Source organism: Carassius carassius, chromosome 36, assembly GCF_963082965.1.
Source record: "Carassius carassius chromosome 36, fCarCar2.1, whole genome shotgun sequence".
Classification (NCBI taxonomy): Eukaryota; Metazoa; Chordata; class Actinopteri; order Cypriniformes; family Cyprinidae; genus Carassius; species Carassius carassius.
In genome coordinates this window covers 13,467,813-13,484,259 of record NC_081790.1, presented here as the reverse complement: position 1 = coordinate 13,484,259, position 16,447 = coordinate 13,467,813, and the positions used below count along the sequence as shown (strand labels likewise).

The window sequence follows — 16,447 nt, the reverse complement described above, 5'->3', positions numbered from 1 at the left end:
TTCAATTCTGAAAACGGCTTAAAATAGCCTGCCTTTATAGAACATCAACCTGAAAGGAACTTAAGGTAGATCATGTTTGTTTGTTTGAATTAGTTTATCTGGGTCAAGCACACAAGGAATTTGGCATTGTAACAAAAGCTCCAGGTACTCACAGCTAGACAAGAATTACAGAAAAATAACAAATTTACGTTTACGAACCAATCGGTTACAAGAAAGTGTAAAATTAGTGGATGTGGCTCATGGGTTCTAAATATGAATTTACATATCGCGCTCGCTGTAGACCTCCGTGGGAAGTTACCTGGTTGTAGAAGTGGTAGCAAAGGTGATGATGTCTGGAGGTTAATGATTAAAGTCCAAACGCTGTGATAGATAGTGTCCCAGACACGCTGGCCTATATTCGACAGCCCCCTAGGTGTCTCACTTTAGCAGTGTTTGTCAGGACTCCGGCGAGGATGTGCGCTGACGTCACCGCCGTGTTGATTTGCTAAGCGGCGAGCAGAGAGGAGTTAGTGTGAGTGTGTGTGTGTGTGTGTGTGTGTGAGAGAGAGAGAGAGAGAGAGAGAGAGAGAGAGAGAGAGAGAGAGAGAGAGAGAGAGAGAGCGAGCGAGCGAGCGAGCGATCGAGCGGGGACTGTGAACCGCGTTACTATGCCACAGTCCTAATAACCGCACGCTCGGAAGCCAAACGTGCAAGACAGGTGAGTACAGGCGCGCACCTTTAAACCACCCAGAGCTCCCGACAGACCATCTGTCTGCGTGTGTTTTCAGTTTGGGAAATGTTCACATTAAGAGATGATCCGCGTTGTGTAGGTCAGAGGTGTTTGCGCTCAGCATCACATCAAGTTACTGGGTTTCTACTGTTGCTTCAAGAGAAGGTGAATTGGGAGAGTGCACCGAAAAAGTACAAGTGTGGCTGTCAGAGTGGTGCAGGCTCGGGGCACCTGATGGATGTGGCTGTTTATGTTCATCTTTACACATGTGGGGATGTTATGTTGACGTAAGCGGCGTGTGTTTTAGTATTCGGGGGACGTGAAGTCTGCTCGCGCACCAGACAGTGACGTGCTTCCATGTGCTTTATTCTCAGCGTGACTGCTTCAAATTGAACACCCGAAGAGTTTAAATATGTCCTAGCTGAAAAAAAGTATGTCATAGAACAAACAGATGTCGGGGTTTTGGTGATTATTATTTTGCTTGTCAGGAAGTCTGGTCATTTAATCAGGGCCACCGTGGAGGTGCGTGTCACTGTCTTTCTAAATGAACCGAACTAACATTATATTGTTTGTGTTTTTTTAAGTGAAATGACCTTTGTTTTAATGTTTTGCGTGTTTTATAACAATTCTGAAATAGCTTATTTTAACGGGAACACTATTTTGCTTTTCCGCCCGATGTGTTTGTGTATGTAACACAATAACAAACGGGTTCTTTAACTTCAATTGATTCACGTGTGAACAGTCGAATTATCATGTATTGATCAGTCAAATGATCTCTGACTGGACTTTTCATCTGTCTTTTTATCATATATGAGGTAGATAACGCTTATCACAGCAGTAGTTGGCTAATACGAATGTACTGATCGTTTCTTGACTTTTGTTTTAGTTGTACAGTTCGCGTGCGTGAACTGGCGTAATTACTAAAGTCTCCTCAGTTAACTGCACTTCAAAGACAACGTATTAATTTCTCACTTGTTACTCGCCTTCCTGTATTTTGTAGAATTCAAACAGCGTGAAATCCCTCGAATATATTTATCTTCTGTCGTCCTTTATCCTAACTTTCTCTTACTTGCGGTCTGAAACGGTATTCACCGCTAAGGTCTTAGTGTTGTTTGATGTAAAGACTATTTATTTACTAGTCTGCTCTTCTCCCTTGAGGCTTTTGTTGATCAAAAAGATGGGGGGGGGGGGGTCTGAGTAAATCATCCGTTCTTTATCTACTTTATGCACTATTTTAAATATATGCGATAATGTTATTAAAGGAAAGGCTGCCTCTCGCTGCTGTTACCAAATATTAGTGGTGAATCGTCCTCTGATTGTGTTCACTTAAAAGTGACGGTGATGTTTTTGTTTTTAATATAGTGTATAGACTGTTGTACAAAGCAGATTTTAAACGTTAAATTATAGCTAGAATGTATTTTATTAAGTAATTAAACTGATTATGAAGGTAAATATTTTACATATAATAAAAAACCCCAGCCATTTAAAATTGTTCATTTAAAAATTTCACTCTTTTTTAAGATTAAATTAAGTGCATTGATGCTTTATGTTTGCAGTTTTTATCTGATTAAGCAGGAAAGATGACATCATATAATTTACATATGCTTCATAGAAGTGTATTTAGAATAAAAATGGCATTTTGGTGTGTTTTATGAGCTCTGAGCTGTTTTGTGTCATCTTCTGTTCCAGCTATTCCTGGCAACAGCTTGCCTCACTCTCCATGCTCCGCTCAGTATCCCTGTCTGTGATGAGAATACTGAGTAAGATGCCATTTCATTTCAGGAGGCTGTTGATGGGCTTTGTGAGGCGAGCTTGAACACATAGAAACAAAGGGTTGATTACCGCCGGCCTTTACTAGCATTAGAGCCAAGTTTCTGATGTGGGCCACTTGTCGTCTTGTGTTTTATTTTGTGCATTTTGACAGATTTTTCGTTTGTTTGTTTTTAGGGATCATTTGCTAAAAAAGGTTTTTAGCTTTTAAATAATGATAGATTTGTATTTTGTACAGTACAGAGTAGATTTGAAGTCTTACGTACTGATATTAGTATTAGTTTTTTAATGGCATCTTTTTTTTGTACTGAAATAATTAGAATGATGGCTTTTAATTTAAGATCAAAGAAAAAAACGAAAAACATTGACTTTGCTGCATCTAACTGTGGGACTCTTTCATCTCTTTCTAGATTGACCTTATCTTGTTTACAAAGATAACTGAACAGACTGCTACGTGGAAAGAAAGACTCATGAGTTGGCCGTGTGGATTTCAGAGACGTTATGGATTTGACTAAAATGGGTATGATCCAGCTCCAAAACCCCAATCACCCCAATGCCCTGCTGCACAAGGCTAATCAGATGCGCCTGGCCGGCACGCTGTGTGACGTGGTCATCATGGTGGACAGCCAGGAGTTCCACGCTCACCGGACCGTGCTTGCCTGCACCAGTAAGATGTTCGAGATCCTCTTTCACAGGAACAGCCAACATTACACTCTTGACTTTCTCTCACCAAAGACCTTCCAGCAGATTCTGGAGTATGCCTACACTGCCACGCTTCAAGCTAAAGTGGAGGATCTGGATGACCTGCTGTATGCAGCAGAAATCTTAGAAATAGAGTACTTGGAAGAGCAATGCCTGAAGATACTGGAGACCATCCAGTCCTCAGATGAAAACGACATGAATGACGGAGGTGCAGAAGACGACGAGGAGCGCAAGGGACGTCATGGCAGGAACCTGAAAAAGCATTCCGTGGAAGAAGGCAGCGTCTACGTGTCGGCTGCCCAGCAAGCACTGATGCTGCCAGGAATGGTGGATCAGAGTCCTTCTGTCTCCACCTCTTTCGGCCTCTCCACCATGAGCCCAACCAAAGCAGCCGTGGACAGCCTGATGAGCATCGGCCAGTCCCTCCTGCAGAGCACCATGCACCCCGGCGCGGGTTCCGAACAGGCCCTGCATGGCAACTCCCACCCCATGATGGGAGAGATCAAAACAGAGATGATGCAAGTAGATGAGAGCGGAGAACACGAGAGCCCTAAAGCCATGGAATCCAGTGCCTCCAGCAACGGCGAGCGCAGCGGAGAACCTGACAAGAACCGCGATGGGCCTGGCACCCCTACCAGGAGCAGCGTGATCACTAGTGCCCGTGAGCTGCACTACGTCAGGGACGAAGGTGTGGGTGACCAGCAGGCGGAGGTCAACCAGATGGGCCTGGAGGCCATGGCAGGGATGACCGAAAAGCACTTGGCGTCCCTCTATGGCATTCCTCCCAACCACAAGAACGAAGCAATGCTTTCTATGCCTGCCTCTATGGCCTCAACCTTGCACATGTCCCCAGCCTTGGCCATGTCCATGGACTTCAGTGCCTACGGGGGCTTGCTGCCTCAGAGCTTCATCCAGAGGGAGTTCTTCAACAAGCTCGGTGAGTTAGCTGCTGGGATGAAGCCCGACGGCCGCAGCCCGAACGAGCGCTGCAACGTGTGCGGCGCCGAACTGCCTGACAATGAGGCCATAGAGCAACACAGGTAAGCTCATGTTTTTGTTTTTCGGTTGACATAAATGCATGCTCTTCCAAATAGTTTTTTATTTTAATTTTTTTATTTCTTTGGCCTCCCTCTGGTGCAAAGGCAGGTCCCTAATTCAATTAGTTTATTGCACTCTGTGAAACAAAGGACCGCAAGGTGCCCATTTTTTTAAATTATTTTGATTAAAGAACTCCGCTGCAGAGAAATGTTAGTGGAAGATGAGTCATGATGGTTAACTGTTGATTGCTTATCTTCTTTCATGCTGGAGGTCAATTTGCTTAACACTCTGCCTGCAGTGGATATGAGAGAGAATGATTGCAGAGTTGATTTACGTGCATATATGTTTTCTCCTTGCTTTCCCCTTATCAAGAAAAATTGCTCTTCAACTGAAATAACTTTTGAAAGGAGTAAGGAAAAATAGGTCAATCAAGTTGCAATAAAAGATCTTGTAATAACTATTTGAAGTGGCTTAATATATTGCACAAAGAATCATTCATTAAGAAAAATCAGCGGATTCAGTAAACAGAAAATGCTGTGTAAAATAAGAAGCCAGTAGTTGTTTATAATTTATAATAAATACATTGTTTTGTTGTTTTTGCAAAATAATAAATAGGTTTAAAAAAAAGAGTTGTAGGCTTTTGACATGATTAAAAGTGAAAATATTTGCAAATTCTTTTGCTTACTCTAAAATGTAAAATGCTGCAAGTGCAGGCAGCAAGATGAGACATTCCCAGGCTAGTGAAGAAAAAGATTGTTTTTAACTTAGTTCCTTTAAGTGGGCCGTTTGTTTGTCGCTGCTCCCAGGCGTTGGGTGCTGATCACTTCCAGGCCTGCGCTGGTGGCTGTCGAGTGGTCCTGGAGAGGCTCTGGCTGAGCCCATTAGCTGCACCTGGAGAGGGGGCAGGCTAATGGGAAGCAGCCCCCCTGACCCCCATGGTGTGGCCAGTGATGAGTAGGCCAGCCTGGGCCCCAGCCAACCAAGACAAGGAGGGCCTTATTAGCTTTATGGGTAGAGCAGACTGTCCAGCCCAGGAAATGAGGGTCTATGTGGAGGACCTGTGCCGACCTCCACAGCATAACCTTTTGGCCACTTGGCTGGCCTCTGGTTCTCATCAGTGTGACTTGTGGGGTGTTGCAAGGAGCTGGGATGAGGCGAGGAAATCCACGCCAGACGTTATCAGCTTTTGAAGCCCGCAGCCACACCCTTGTTGCTGTCGACTAGACAAAGATTGCAGGATTCACATGTTGAACTTTTTTTTCAAATATTTTTTTTCAGTATTTGTACAATACTGTGGAATTAGACAAAACATATTTTAGGTTCAAATGAATTCATTTGGTAGACATTTTTATCCAAAGCGACAGATGAACTTGAGTAATTTGTTATAGAGCCAACAATATTCATAGTAAAAAATTCAACACATAAATGCTTACAGGTTACACACAAACATTTAATCGTTTCTTTTAGATTCACATTTACTGCATTTAAGAAACAGCCGATGACTCAAATGAGGGGCTGATTGTGTTTATTCTTGTGTCATGAAGCAGGCTGTTCAGTTGCTCTCCAGCGGAGAGAGTTTTGATTGGATAAAAGATAGTTAAAGTGAGCCAGTCGTGCACGTCTTGGAGTCAGTTGCATTGAGATGCAATAAGATTATAAAGCAGCAACTGTATGATAAGGTGTCTCTTCACAGAGAAGTTATGTAGGTCCTGCCATTGATTTCACAATACATACAACGTTATTTTGGTAGTTTTAGTGCCTGTTGTTTACAGGATTTCAGCAGATCTGCTTTCTGCGGGTTTCTTAATGACAGGCCCAGGATTGAGAATAAACTGGTTTGAGCGTTTGTCCTTAATCTGTGGAATGCACAACGGTGAAAGTTCATCTGAGGATTCAGTTTCAGTCCAAATATTCATGTATCTTTGGAAGTGCTCAAGATGGCATTAATAAATCCCTCTTAATTACCTTCATTATTCACAGAGTGAAAAATGCTCTTTCAATCTTGTGAACTTTAAAGGGGTCATATGATGCAATTTCAAGTTTTCCTTTCTCTTTGGAGTGTTACAAGCTGTTCGTGCATAGATAAGATCCCTAAAGTTGCAAAGACTAAAGTCTCAAACTCAGAGATATTTTTTTCCTAAAACGCCTTGTTTAAATACACCCCACATGTCTATGTCACAAATGCAGACATGGTTTTATGTTTACACGGCACAATGCGCAATGTAACGCTTAAAAAGACACTACAAGTCATTATAATCAGTAATTATGTCCCGACTGGATGCAACCTATGCCTCGTTTGTAATGGGTGTTTTTTTTTTGTTTTTTTTCCTTTTTACCGGAACACGGCAACACAGTATGTTAAGGGGCATAACATTTCCATCACATGCTTGAGGAATTCGTCTAATCACAACACACTGGATAGCTGGATCAGCATACACTTTTCAAAAAGATTGTAAAAAAATTAGCTTTGTAAAAATGTACACGTTAGGAGGAGCAACAGTAATGTACAGTATGTGGAAAATGAGTTTTTTTTTTACCTTAAACAGCATAAACACATTGCATTACATCAAATACACAAAATAATGTTCTTTTTAGCAGCGTCATATGACCCCTTTAAGGTTGGTGTTTATCTTAGAACAGAATTCTTGACAAGCCGTGTTAATTTAAAAGTTGCCTGTGCTTGTGTGAATCATCGAAGTAAGAGTTTGAGCAAGCACAAGTGCATGTCAGATGTCCTTGTTTTTTTAAGCAGCGCTATTGAGATTGAGATCCATATTGTTGTTTGATTCAGTACATTAAGGGTTCTTAAGATGGGCACGTTTGTCTCTTTAAATTTGCATTTTATCTTCACAGTATTTATTTCAATGCTTTAAAAAATCTAAAAGATGCATGACAGTGATAATAGAATGTAATTTCAAATCATAAAAATTCAGATGATTTTCCACTCTTTATTTATTATATGCTAGAGATATCGATGTACTTATCTACTTTTCTTTCTTTTGAAGTTACAGTGATCTTCTTCTTTTAATAAAAGGAATGACAGTGTCAGATTTGCCATAAGGTTTAGTTCCTTTTTAAAGGTTTTTTCATCACAGCTCCTGACAGCTCACAGCAGACGGGGCGGCAGCTCTTGTTACTAATTACAGATTATTTTGCAACATCTTGTGCCAGGGTCACAGCCATCTCGAGCATTCTCTGTGAAAAATATTTTTGTTTGAGAGTTCAGAGGGCAAACAGGTCAAGTTAACCGTCTGTAATTATTCCCAGATTGGGCATGAGCCATTTCTGCGTGTGGATGTGTGTGAACGCATTAGTAAGTGTTTGCTTCCTGCATAAATTTAGCTTGCTGCATTCATTCCCTATTGCCCTGGGTTATGTCATAAAGCTCTGAATGATGTGTGCATCGCTTCCAAAACCATGTGAGTGTCAAGACTATCCTATTAACTAGACCACTGGAGTAATCTTGTAATATCTAGGGTAGATGTATGTCTGAGGGTTGCCTAAATGATAGAGTTTATTTGTTTTTCAATCACCCAGAGTTCCCTACAGGAACTAAATCGAGGTACCGAACAGCCTTGTTTTTTTTTTTTTGTTTTTTTTTTTAAACTGGAGGAATTTATTTTATTTTATTTTGCCAAGAAAAACAATTTGTGGCCCTTTGACTCATGGAAAATGATTACAGAAATATTTCAGCAACCTGGCGAAGAAACTAATAAACATGCACAGCACTGAAATTGAGGGAGGAAAAAAAGACACTTCATTTAATCCAAACTCTAAAAGTCGTTTTTGTAAAAGGTATCGAGTTGATCGAAAGATCTTTTTTTTTTAAGCAATGTTTTTTAGGTTGTTCTTTGTGGCAGACAGGTTGAAGAAAGTTAAGCGTTATTAAGTTAGCATAGGTAGTGCTAACTGTAGAGCTAGCTACAGTGTTTAAATAGGAGGTAAGGCCTTATCTGTTCATATCAGAGACAGCGATAACCCTGTGCTCTCCTTTCCACTATACTAAGAGCAGATGTGGATGATAAGTCCTCATGGTGCTGCAGAATGAGATAACACAAAGCTGCAGTGAGGTGAGAGGCACCTCACAACTTTCCTTGTATGCTCACAAGTGCAGCTGAATCTTACCACAGCGCTGTAACACCCCTGTAACGGCTGTCCCCTTGATTTGTGACACAACATGAACTTTAGGTTCAGTATGTGTTACCAGTGAGCTGCTATAATATGGTGTGTTTTATTGTTCAACCCATGAAATTTAGTAAAAAATAGTTTTGATGTTATCAAAGTCTCTTTATTCTTTCTCTTTTGCATGATTTACTTCTAAAGATTTTTTGAGAAATGTTTAGTCTTTTTCTTGTCCATACAAGGGCAGTGGTCATCAAAATGGTTTGGTGACCAACATTTTTCAAGATATATTTTCACGATGTCTATCTGGGTGAACTGTCCTTTTTAGACAAGCGAGTTTACTTGAAAACCACTTGCCAGGGGAATTTACCTTTTACTTAAATAATGTATTTCTAAATCTGCAAACAATCTGCATACAGTACATTTACTAGATTAAACCAAACAGTTTTTTCTTGTTTTTTTTTTTTGGGGGGGGCATTATGGACTTTCAATTATATGTCGTATTTGTATCCCATAGAGTGTTCTATATGGTGGATATACTGTATATGTCACATGCATAATGTCCTGGAAAGTCAAAACCCAGGAAATTACTTTTGAACTTGGACAGTTTATCCATTTAGGTCGCTTTAAAAGTGAAACGTCTTCTGTGCCAGCTGATTTGATAGTGTGGTGTTTAACTCTAAAGCCTTATGGTAATTAAGAATGATTGCAATTAAGCCAAAGAGACTTCAAACAAGTGGACCCTTCACTTTGTCAAGTTAGCCAATTAAGTTTCTGAAACTCCTCATGGCTGCTTTGAAAATGGAAATAATGTCTCCCAAAAATGCTTTTGACCTTTTCAATACATTTCTGGGACAAGAAATTTTATCTTGTGAAAGTTGGGATTCTCATGTCTAGTTGTCTAAAAATCTGAAATGCCTATTTAATGTTCGAGATGAGTTTTGTTAGTGTTTTGAGGATGAAATTGAGTCATTGCCTAATTAAAGCTACTCTCTTTCTCCAGATATTCTGTGCTAAAGAAGACCGCTTAGAAAGAGGGAATCATAGATTTTCAACCAAGTAGTGTAAATTAATTCACAGGTTTTCATAGCCAATTTTTAGTTTATAGTTGCATATTTTTATAGAATATGCCGTCACAAACATTAAATTTTTTATTTAGTGATAAGAAAACCGTATTTATTTAATGCCAGTGAAATATTTTTTTCAGTGCTTTTTCTTTCAGATTCTAGTATTTGTCTATGCAGCACACATACGGCAGCAGCTGGCAGGCACCCAATTATGGACAGGCTTTAAAAGCCTCGCTTGAACTGTAAAGATTTACACCACCACCCCTCTGATCTGGAATCTGCCTTCTGTCCTCACTGTCAAGACAAGAGATGTATCGATTAAAGACTTAACACTAGGTTGCATCATGTGTATTGGACTTGCGCACCTTGACTGCAGCTCTGTATCTTCAGAGCCTCGCCGACGAAAACAAGTTTGTTGATTCGTGTATCATAGCAGTCCATTAGTTGAATTTTGCCACCTAACTCCTATTTGATTCGCTTCTGTCTACTCATATCTAAGGCATCACTTGCACAGGGTTTGGGTTCGGCACTCAAATGTAGAAAATAAGAGACTTTTTGATTCGCACATGAATAAGGAATAAAAGTAAAGGCAGACAGCGCTGCCCCATATTATTAAAGAGATAGGCATCTGACATGCCCAGTAAAAAGACAGGACGGTTGCTCACAGGGCTTTTTTCACTAAGGGTGCTTTTCACTGGCCGCTTTCTTATCTGGTTTGTGCAATTGGAGATGGAAGGATTACAGACAGAGCAGGGCGCTGCAAGCCCACTGCGGTGCCAGGTGGCACACTAACCGTCTGCGAAAATATCTGAAGCCATTCTGTTCAGCCACACATGTTGATGTGCGTATACGTGCACCAAAATCAGATTTAAACAGTTGCCGTGGCGATGTAGATGAAGCGAAAGCAGGCTGGTCGAGATAAGAGGCTGGTGTTTCATAGAAGGTGGGCTTGTCTTTTTTGCCATGTCCTGGTCTTGTCTCACTTGTGTGACTGGTCCGAAATCAGATTCACTGCTGGTCTGAATCAGTTCATTTGGTTGAATTTGATGGGAAAATGCTATAGTTGCTGTACTTCCACTTTAGAGAAAATGAAGGATTTTATTGCCTTGTAACTTCTGGTTCTTTCCATTTGCCCTATAAAATGATCTCTATCATTTAGTAACTATTTGAACTTTTATATATGTTTTCACTGTATTTGTCTGGAGAGGAAATTTCACCCCAAATTAAAATTGTCATCACTTACTCACTGTTAAGTTGTTTCAAATCTAAACAAATTTCTTTCCACTGTTGAACACAAAAGGTTGTTTTTTTTATTAAGTCAATGGCTACCATCAACTGTTTGCTTACCAACATTTTTCAAAATATCTTCTTTTGGGCTCAACAGAAGAAAGAAACTCATACAGGTTTGGAACAACTTGAGGATGAGTAAATTATGTAATTTTCATTTTTGGGCAAACTATACCTTTTAATAGTATTTTAAATATAACTAAAATATACACTACACTTCTTGTATCATCAAAGAAAAGTCAACATCCAGGTTTGTTTCAGCCACGTTATATACAATAGATTCCCCTTTTCAGTAAGTACAGTGTTTTAATCCCATCAATATCCCATTAGCATCTGGTTTCTGGCTCCCGCGACATGAAAGAAGACATGTCGGTTCCCCCTTGCTAGTTCTAAGGCGCTGCCGAGCTCTGCCTACAATAAAGGTCTGGAGCAAAGGGCCAAGCCAAGCGTGCACGAGGGCTGTGTGAATGCACTGCTGGGGCTCCGGAATCCCCTGGAAGTATCAAATCAGAACCTTCCTCGGGCTTCCACCGAGAGGGGCTCTAATTAGCTCCTTTGTTGCCTGTTGAATGGGGTGCCAGAGATTGGCAAGGGGCCCCAGATAGAGTGATACAAGTGTGCTACAGAGGGGGTCATAAAATACCCATCACATTAGATCTGTGTGATGTCGGACCAGGTAGGAAGCAGCAAAGCTGCATGTTGGAGGATTTGTTTATGGGAAAATCCTGGGCGTGAAATGCCAGGCATGGTAGTTCTTAGTTGCTTAACTGCTCAGAGGTAAATCAATAAAGGTTCAAACGGTTGCAAATCAGTTGTTTTACAGTTAGTAAAAGTATACTTGAAACTTGTATAGCTTAGTTAAAGTTAAAATTGGTTACATTATTTTGAGTAGTTCATGGAAAAACTGAATATTATATTACAGTGTGCTGATTTTTTTGTTTTTTGTTGATGCTATACTAAAGAATGCAATAAAGAAATGCAAATTAGGTAATGCTAAAAATCTGCTAATGCAGTGCTTAATTGGCATGCCTTTTTGCACATTTAGCATGCAGCAAAATTTTGCAGGCAAAAAGGTCTATTATTAAACCAAGTAGTGCCACGAATCCACCGAAGTTACTCGGAACAATTTAACCGGGAACTTTTCCCCCCAAGACCTGTTGCTTTCTGCGTTTCCACCGTGGTCTAGAGTACTGTGAAGATTTGGCAAATAGTCTGGTGACTAGTCAAAATTCTGGTCAAAATATTTATTATGATTAAATATCAACAATTACATTCATACAACTCCAGAATATATATATATACATACAATATTAAGGAGTCAAACAGCAACTGTCCAACACAGAACAAAAGTTAGATTAATTCATCTCATTAGGTAACATGACACAACCCCACCTTCATAATGATTTCATTTTCTTCCCAACTTTACTGGCTTGATGTACACTGGTGGCCAAGTGTATTTTGAAAGAAGTTTCTTTGATGCTCTAAAAACATTTCTTATCAATGTCTGTACTCCTCCATCTTTTCCACAGCACAGAAGTAAAAGTCATTATCAAAATAGCCTTTTAAAAGCCAACACAATGTTTTTGTCCTTCTTTGGGAATAAATGAACTTCTCAGAAGACTGGATCCTGCTCAGAACTTGACGGACAACATCAGAATGTTCCCTGCTCTGTATGCGTGTCCTCAAACACAAATTTACTCAGTCCTCCAGTGGAGATCCTGGGTTACAACACTATATTAAAACAGAAAGAGAGGAGAAAATTCCACATAAGTGTCAAATTATTTTTAAACTACATTTTGAAACCTTTTAAACCTTTTTTACTCTAACATAAGAGATATCAGTAAGCAACAGCTTGCCAATAACATATACAAACATTTCAGCTGAACTGTTAATTAAATTATGCCAGATTTAATTTTAATACTTTCATATCCTAAATTCTGTCCAAAAAATGCTTATCTATAGAGAGAAACACTCCAAACTAGGATTTAGCCTTCAGCTTGTCTGCAATGAAGGGTTTACTGTTTGAGGCAAAAACTTGAAATTGAAAAACGTGAAATTTTGCGTGTTAAATTAAGTCATTTGTAAAAGTGCCTTCACTATCCAAAATTTTGTGTGATAAGATTGTCGATTTGAAATCAGTTTTCAGCACATTTTTGCAACGCTAACCAACAGAAAGCTTCTTGATTCACAGTAAAGTTATGTTACATGACTAATGTGCTTCAGCTAATGTTACACTTGACTGCATTTTGCCCACAACATTACGCTGTGCCCGCACGTTTAAAACAGTGTTAAGCACATCGGTCTAAACATTGTGTTAAATGCTGTGTGTAAATTCACAAGTTGTGCTGATTTTTTTAACTGCACATAAATATGTTTAAAAGAGTAAATAAGTAAATGTGTAAATATGTTATTCTTTTCTAGACATTTTATTTAATATTGACACAGAATGTGTAAATTACACTGTTATACACAGTGTTTTTTGTTCTACACATCCTTCTAAAAGTAAATGTGACCAGTCACCAGAACTTAAGACGCAGGTTTATATGTTCCAATACACCACATAAAAACACTTATTTAGTGAATTTTTCGCCCTTTCAGTCTGTTCTGTCTTTCAGCCCCCATCTCTTTTCTTACACTCTCTGACTTCTCTCCTCTCTTTCTCCCCCTTTCTGTGAGGGGTGGAAATCGAGTTAGTTTAGACGTGGCCTAAAGAAGCCTCCCTCTCTTTCTCCTCTATCTCCTGCTGGAGGCATTTGAGAGATACAGGATCATGGCAACTCTCAGTGAATGCAGAAAGCTAACCAGCACGTTATAAGCCATGTTGTAATCCAGGGGGATCAGTTGGATAAATGGTAGAATAAAGCTCAAACCATAATTGATTTATGTATTTGGTGACTGAAGACGCCTGCAGTGATCACTAGCAGGACAAGGATGAATGATTAATAGCTTGGCCTTAAGAGAGCTTGTCTGAGCGAGAGGCCGTGCCCTGCACTTACATTACCAAATACATCTGAGCTCTAATTCAATATAACAGAGATTATTTCACTAAGCGCACTACCTTCATTTAGCCTCAGATTGAGCGATGGCCGTCAGTAAATTGCCATTGTTTGGCATGCATTGTGACCGCCGGGCTTTCTGAGTCTGAAAACGTTTTATAAAACTAAAATGGCCCTGTAACGTTTTAATTACCTCAGTGTCTGTTTCTCATGCCACGAACAGCCAATATTGTCAGTGACACGCACTTCATCTCTTTCCCCATCTGCTCGAGACAGACATGAAACCGAAATGTTTTTTTTTTTTTTGCAGATGAATTGATATAGTTTTCTACCCTGTGTCTCTCAGACTATTTTTGACCTGTCACCAAAATTGCACTTGAGTTTTATTGGTGCGTTACACAGAGAGCTTTCTCTCCCTTTAGTTCAGGCTGAAGTGTTTTTGTGTTCCCTCACTGTCTGGGAGTCCAAAAGCCATTCCATTTACTGGACTGATCACCAGGGCTGCCCACTGTGACACGTCATGACTCACACGGCATCATTTCTGCTGTTTGTGTCCGTGGCAGAAGGAAACTGATGATGCTGTCAGGACGTGCTGTACACCATTAAGCATAGAGCAGAATGGAGGCTTCTCCACTACATGAGCCACCACGGTCTCGCCCAGCAATTTTACACCCCGTGCTCTTTGGTTGACCTTCCTGTGAAAGAAAAGTCACATTGATCCTGTCTTTGGGGTTGGTGGCGGTGACTTTTTAAGAGCCAATGCTACATTGTCTAATGTATTTTGGGATTTTTAGGCATTTCAGTGTGCAAGTATCAATCTAGTTAGTTCGCTGTATACACCCCGGTCACTATACACATCATTCATCTGGTCTCTTCCTGTCTAAGTGGGCCTAAGTTTTTGGACAGAATAAGGACCAAACAAGAAGACTTTTTCCTGCTAGTCATAAAGTCTGGCTTTTGTGCAACTAGAGAAGAGCTGGAGTCCTCAACAGGTGTTGGTGTCCTTATCAGCCCTTCTAGGCTTATCTCAGAGGTTCAGCTTCCTGCATCCTCACGCATGCATCAGAATAACTTAGCTTCTGACCTCATTCCACACTTGCACCTTGTTCCTCATCAAGCCTGAGCTGGGTTTCTCCATCAACGTAGGTCCACCCTATCTGTCATCCTATTCTTACACATAAGACGTCTGCGGTGCAAGTTCTCAAGATGTGGGTTTTCGTGTTACGCTGTGGAAAAGAAGCGTTAGGTGCACTTACATCAGCAAGTACACCTTTAGAGAATGAAGACATGGAGGTTCATTGGGGGTATGACTGGGTTGGTGAGATAAAAGGCTGTTTTATAGAATATAGAGTGCTCGGTCGAGAGGTTTGACTGTGCTATTTTAAATCCTGACTTGGGTGTAGTGGGGTCTCGGAGCCATGAGAGCTTCCATTGTGAAAGGTTAGTCTGTTACAGTAGAGTGGATGCAGGGGTCTTGCCACAGACAAAGGCGGGGTCAAACAGGCCCCCATTATTTACAGTAGTCCCTTTCATTGGCCAAGTGAAACAGGAGCCTCCATGGGCCTCATGGGAAGAGCAGTGTTTTTGCTCAGTCAGGCCTTCAATAAGGTCAAAGAGCATCGTGGGTTGGGTTAGCTGATTCCAGGCCTGCATAGACGGTCTTTTATTGATCAGCTAAGAATCTGTCACACAGGCACAGTTTTAAAAAAACAACAATGGCAATACCACATTGCCATGGTGGGACCAGAATGTGATTTAAGAAGAGGAGAACGATCAGTAAGATTTCTCAATTCTGCTTTACATTGGATGACTTTGTTCTTCCAAATTTCTAATTATTTTAATTGATATATATTTTTTAATCTTTGTTTTAATCTTTAACATTTCTATTTTAGTGTAATTTTTTATTTATTATAACTTTATTTTAATATTACATTTAAAATAAAAATAAACTTTTACTGGTATTATTATTCTTATTATTGTTATAAAAATTCTAAATATTTTTAGATATTTTACTTGTTAAAATTAGTTTGTTTATCCCGTTTCTGCAGCTTTATGTGACTGGCCCTTGCTTGGGAAAATTAATCACAATTGGACCACAATGTCTGCAAAAATGCAGCTCCACATATGGTTTTATATTGTTTTGTGTCACGCTCTTGAAAAAACAGACCCCGTTTTGTAATATTATATGCCATCTTGTTGGACTCAATACCCAAAGCGTTCTGAAACCAGTAGTATTTGTTTTCTTTCATTAAGTAAGGGAAAGTAGCCCAGCCAGCTCCTGGCTCCACTCAGCTTTATGGAGAGAAAAAAGCACCATCTGCCAGTTGAATCCCACATAATCTTGGTGTAATCTTGACTTAAATGCTAAGAATGAGAGTGAGAGTGTTCAAAGAAAGAGCCCTACATACAATACGCATAACAGAACAGTCTGCCGGAACAGATTTTATTTTTTTTGGCACACAATACGGACAGGGTCAGAGTTCATGGGGCAGAGGTCTGCATGCGGGAGGTAGGAATGGGAGGGTCTCAGGGGTCCAGTGTTGACCCCAACCTTTCGGACCATTGTCCCAAAGAGCACAACGGATGGTCATCCTCCAGTTTGGCCAACCTCAAGCTGAGTTTGACAGAGGCTTTGAATTTGGTTGACAGAACAGTGAACAATCAAACGGTGAAAGAGCTTTTTGTTCAAACTCAGAAAGAATGCTAATAAAAGCCAAACCTTTTATTTTGAATAAAGCAATTTGGTTGAAGCTAAA

The 16,447-nt window shown here is 40.1% G+C and overlaps 1 protein-coding gene across 4 annotated transcripts in view; it reads left to right on the top strand.

The window, feature by feature from the left end:
- Positions 1-548: 548 nt before the first annotated feature.
- Positions 549-16,447, top strand: part of LOC132117225 (zinc finger and BTB domain-containing protein 16-A) — a 118,357-nt gene continuing 102,458 nt past the window's right edge. For 2 of the 4 annotated variants that reach the window (XM_059526362.1, XM_059526358.1), the window contains exons 1-2: positions 549-697; positions 2,890-4,221. In XM_059526362.1, the coding sequence (XP_059382345.1) occupies positions 2,981-4,221 (1,241 nt within the window). In that variant the 5' untranslated portion in view covers positions 549-697; positions 2,890-2,980. Of the gene's footprint in view, positions 698-736; positions 875-2,398; positions 2,470-2,889; positions 4,222-16,447 lie in introns of those variants that run through there. The other 2 variants (XM_059526361.1, XM_059526360.1) reach the window with 2 other exon arrangements.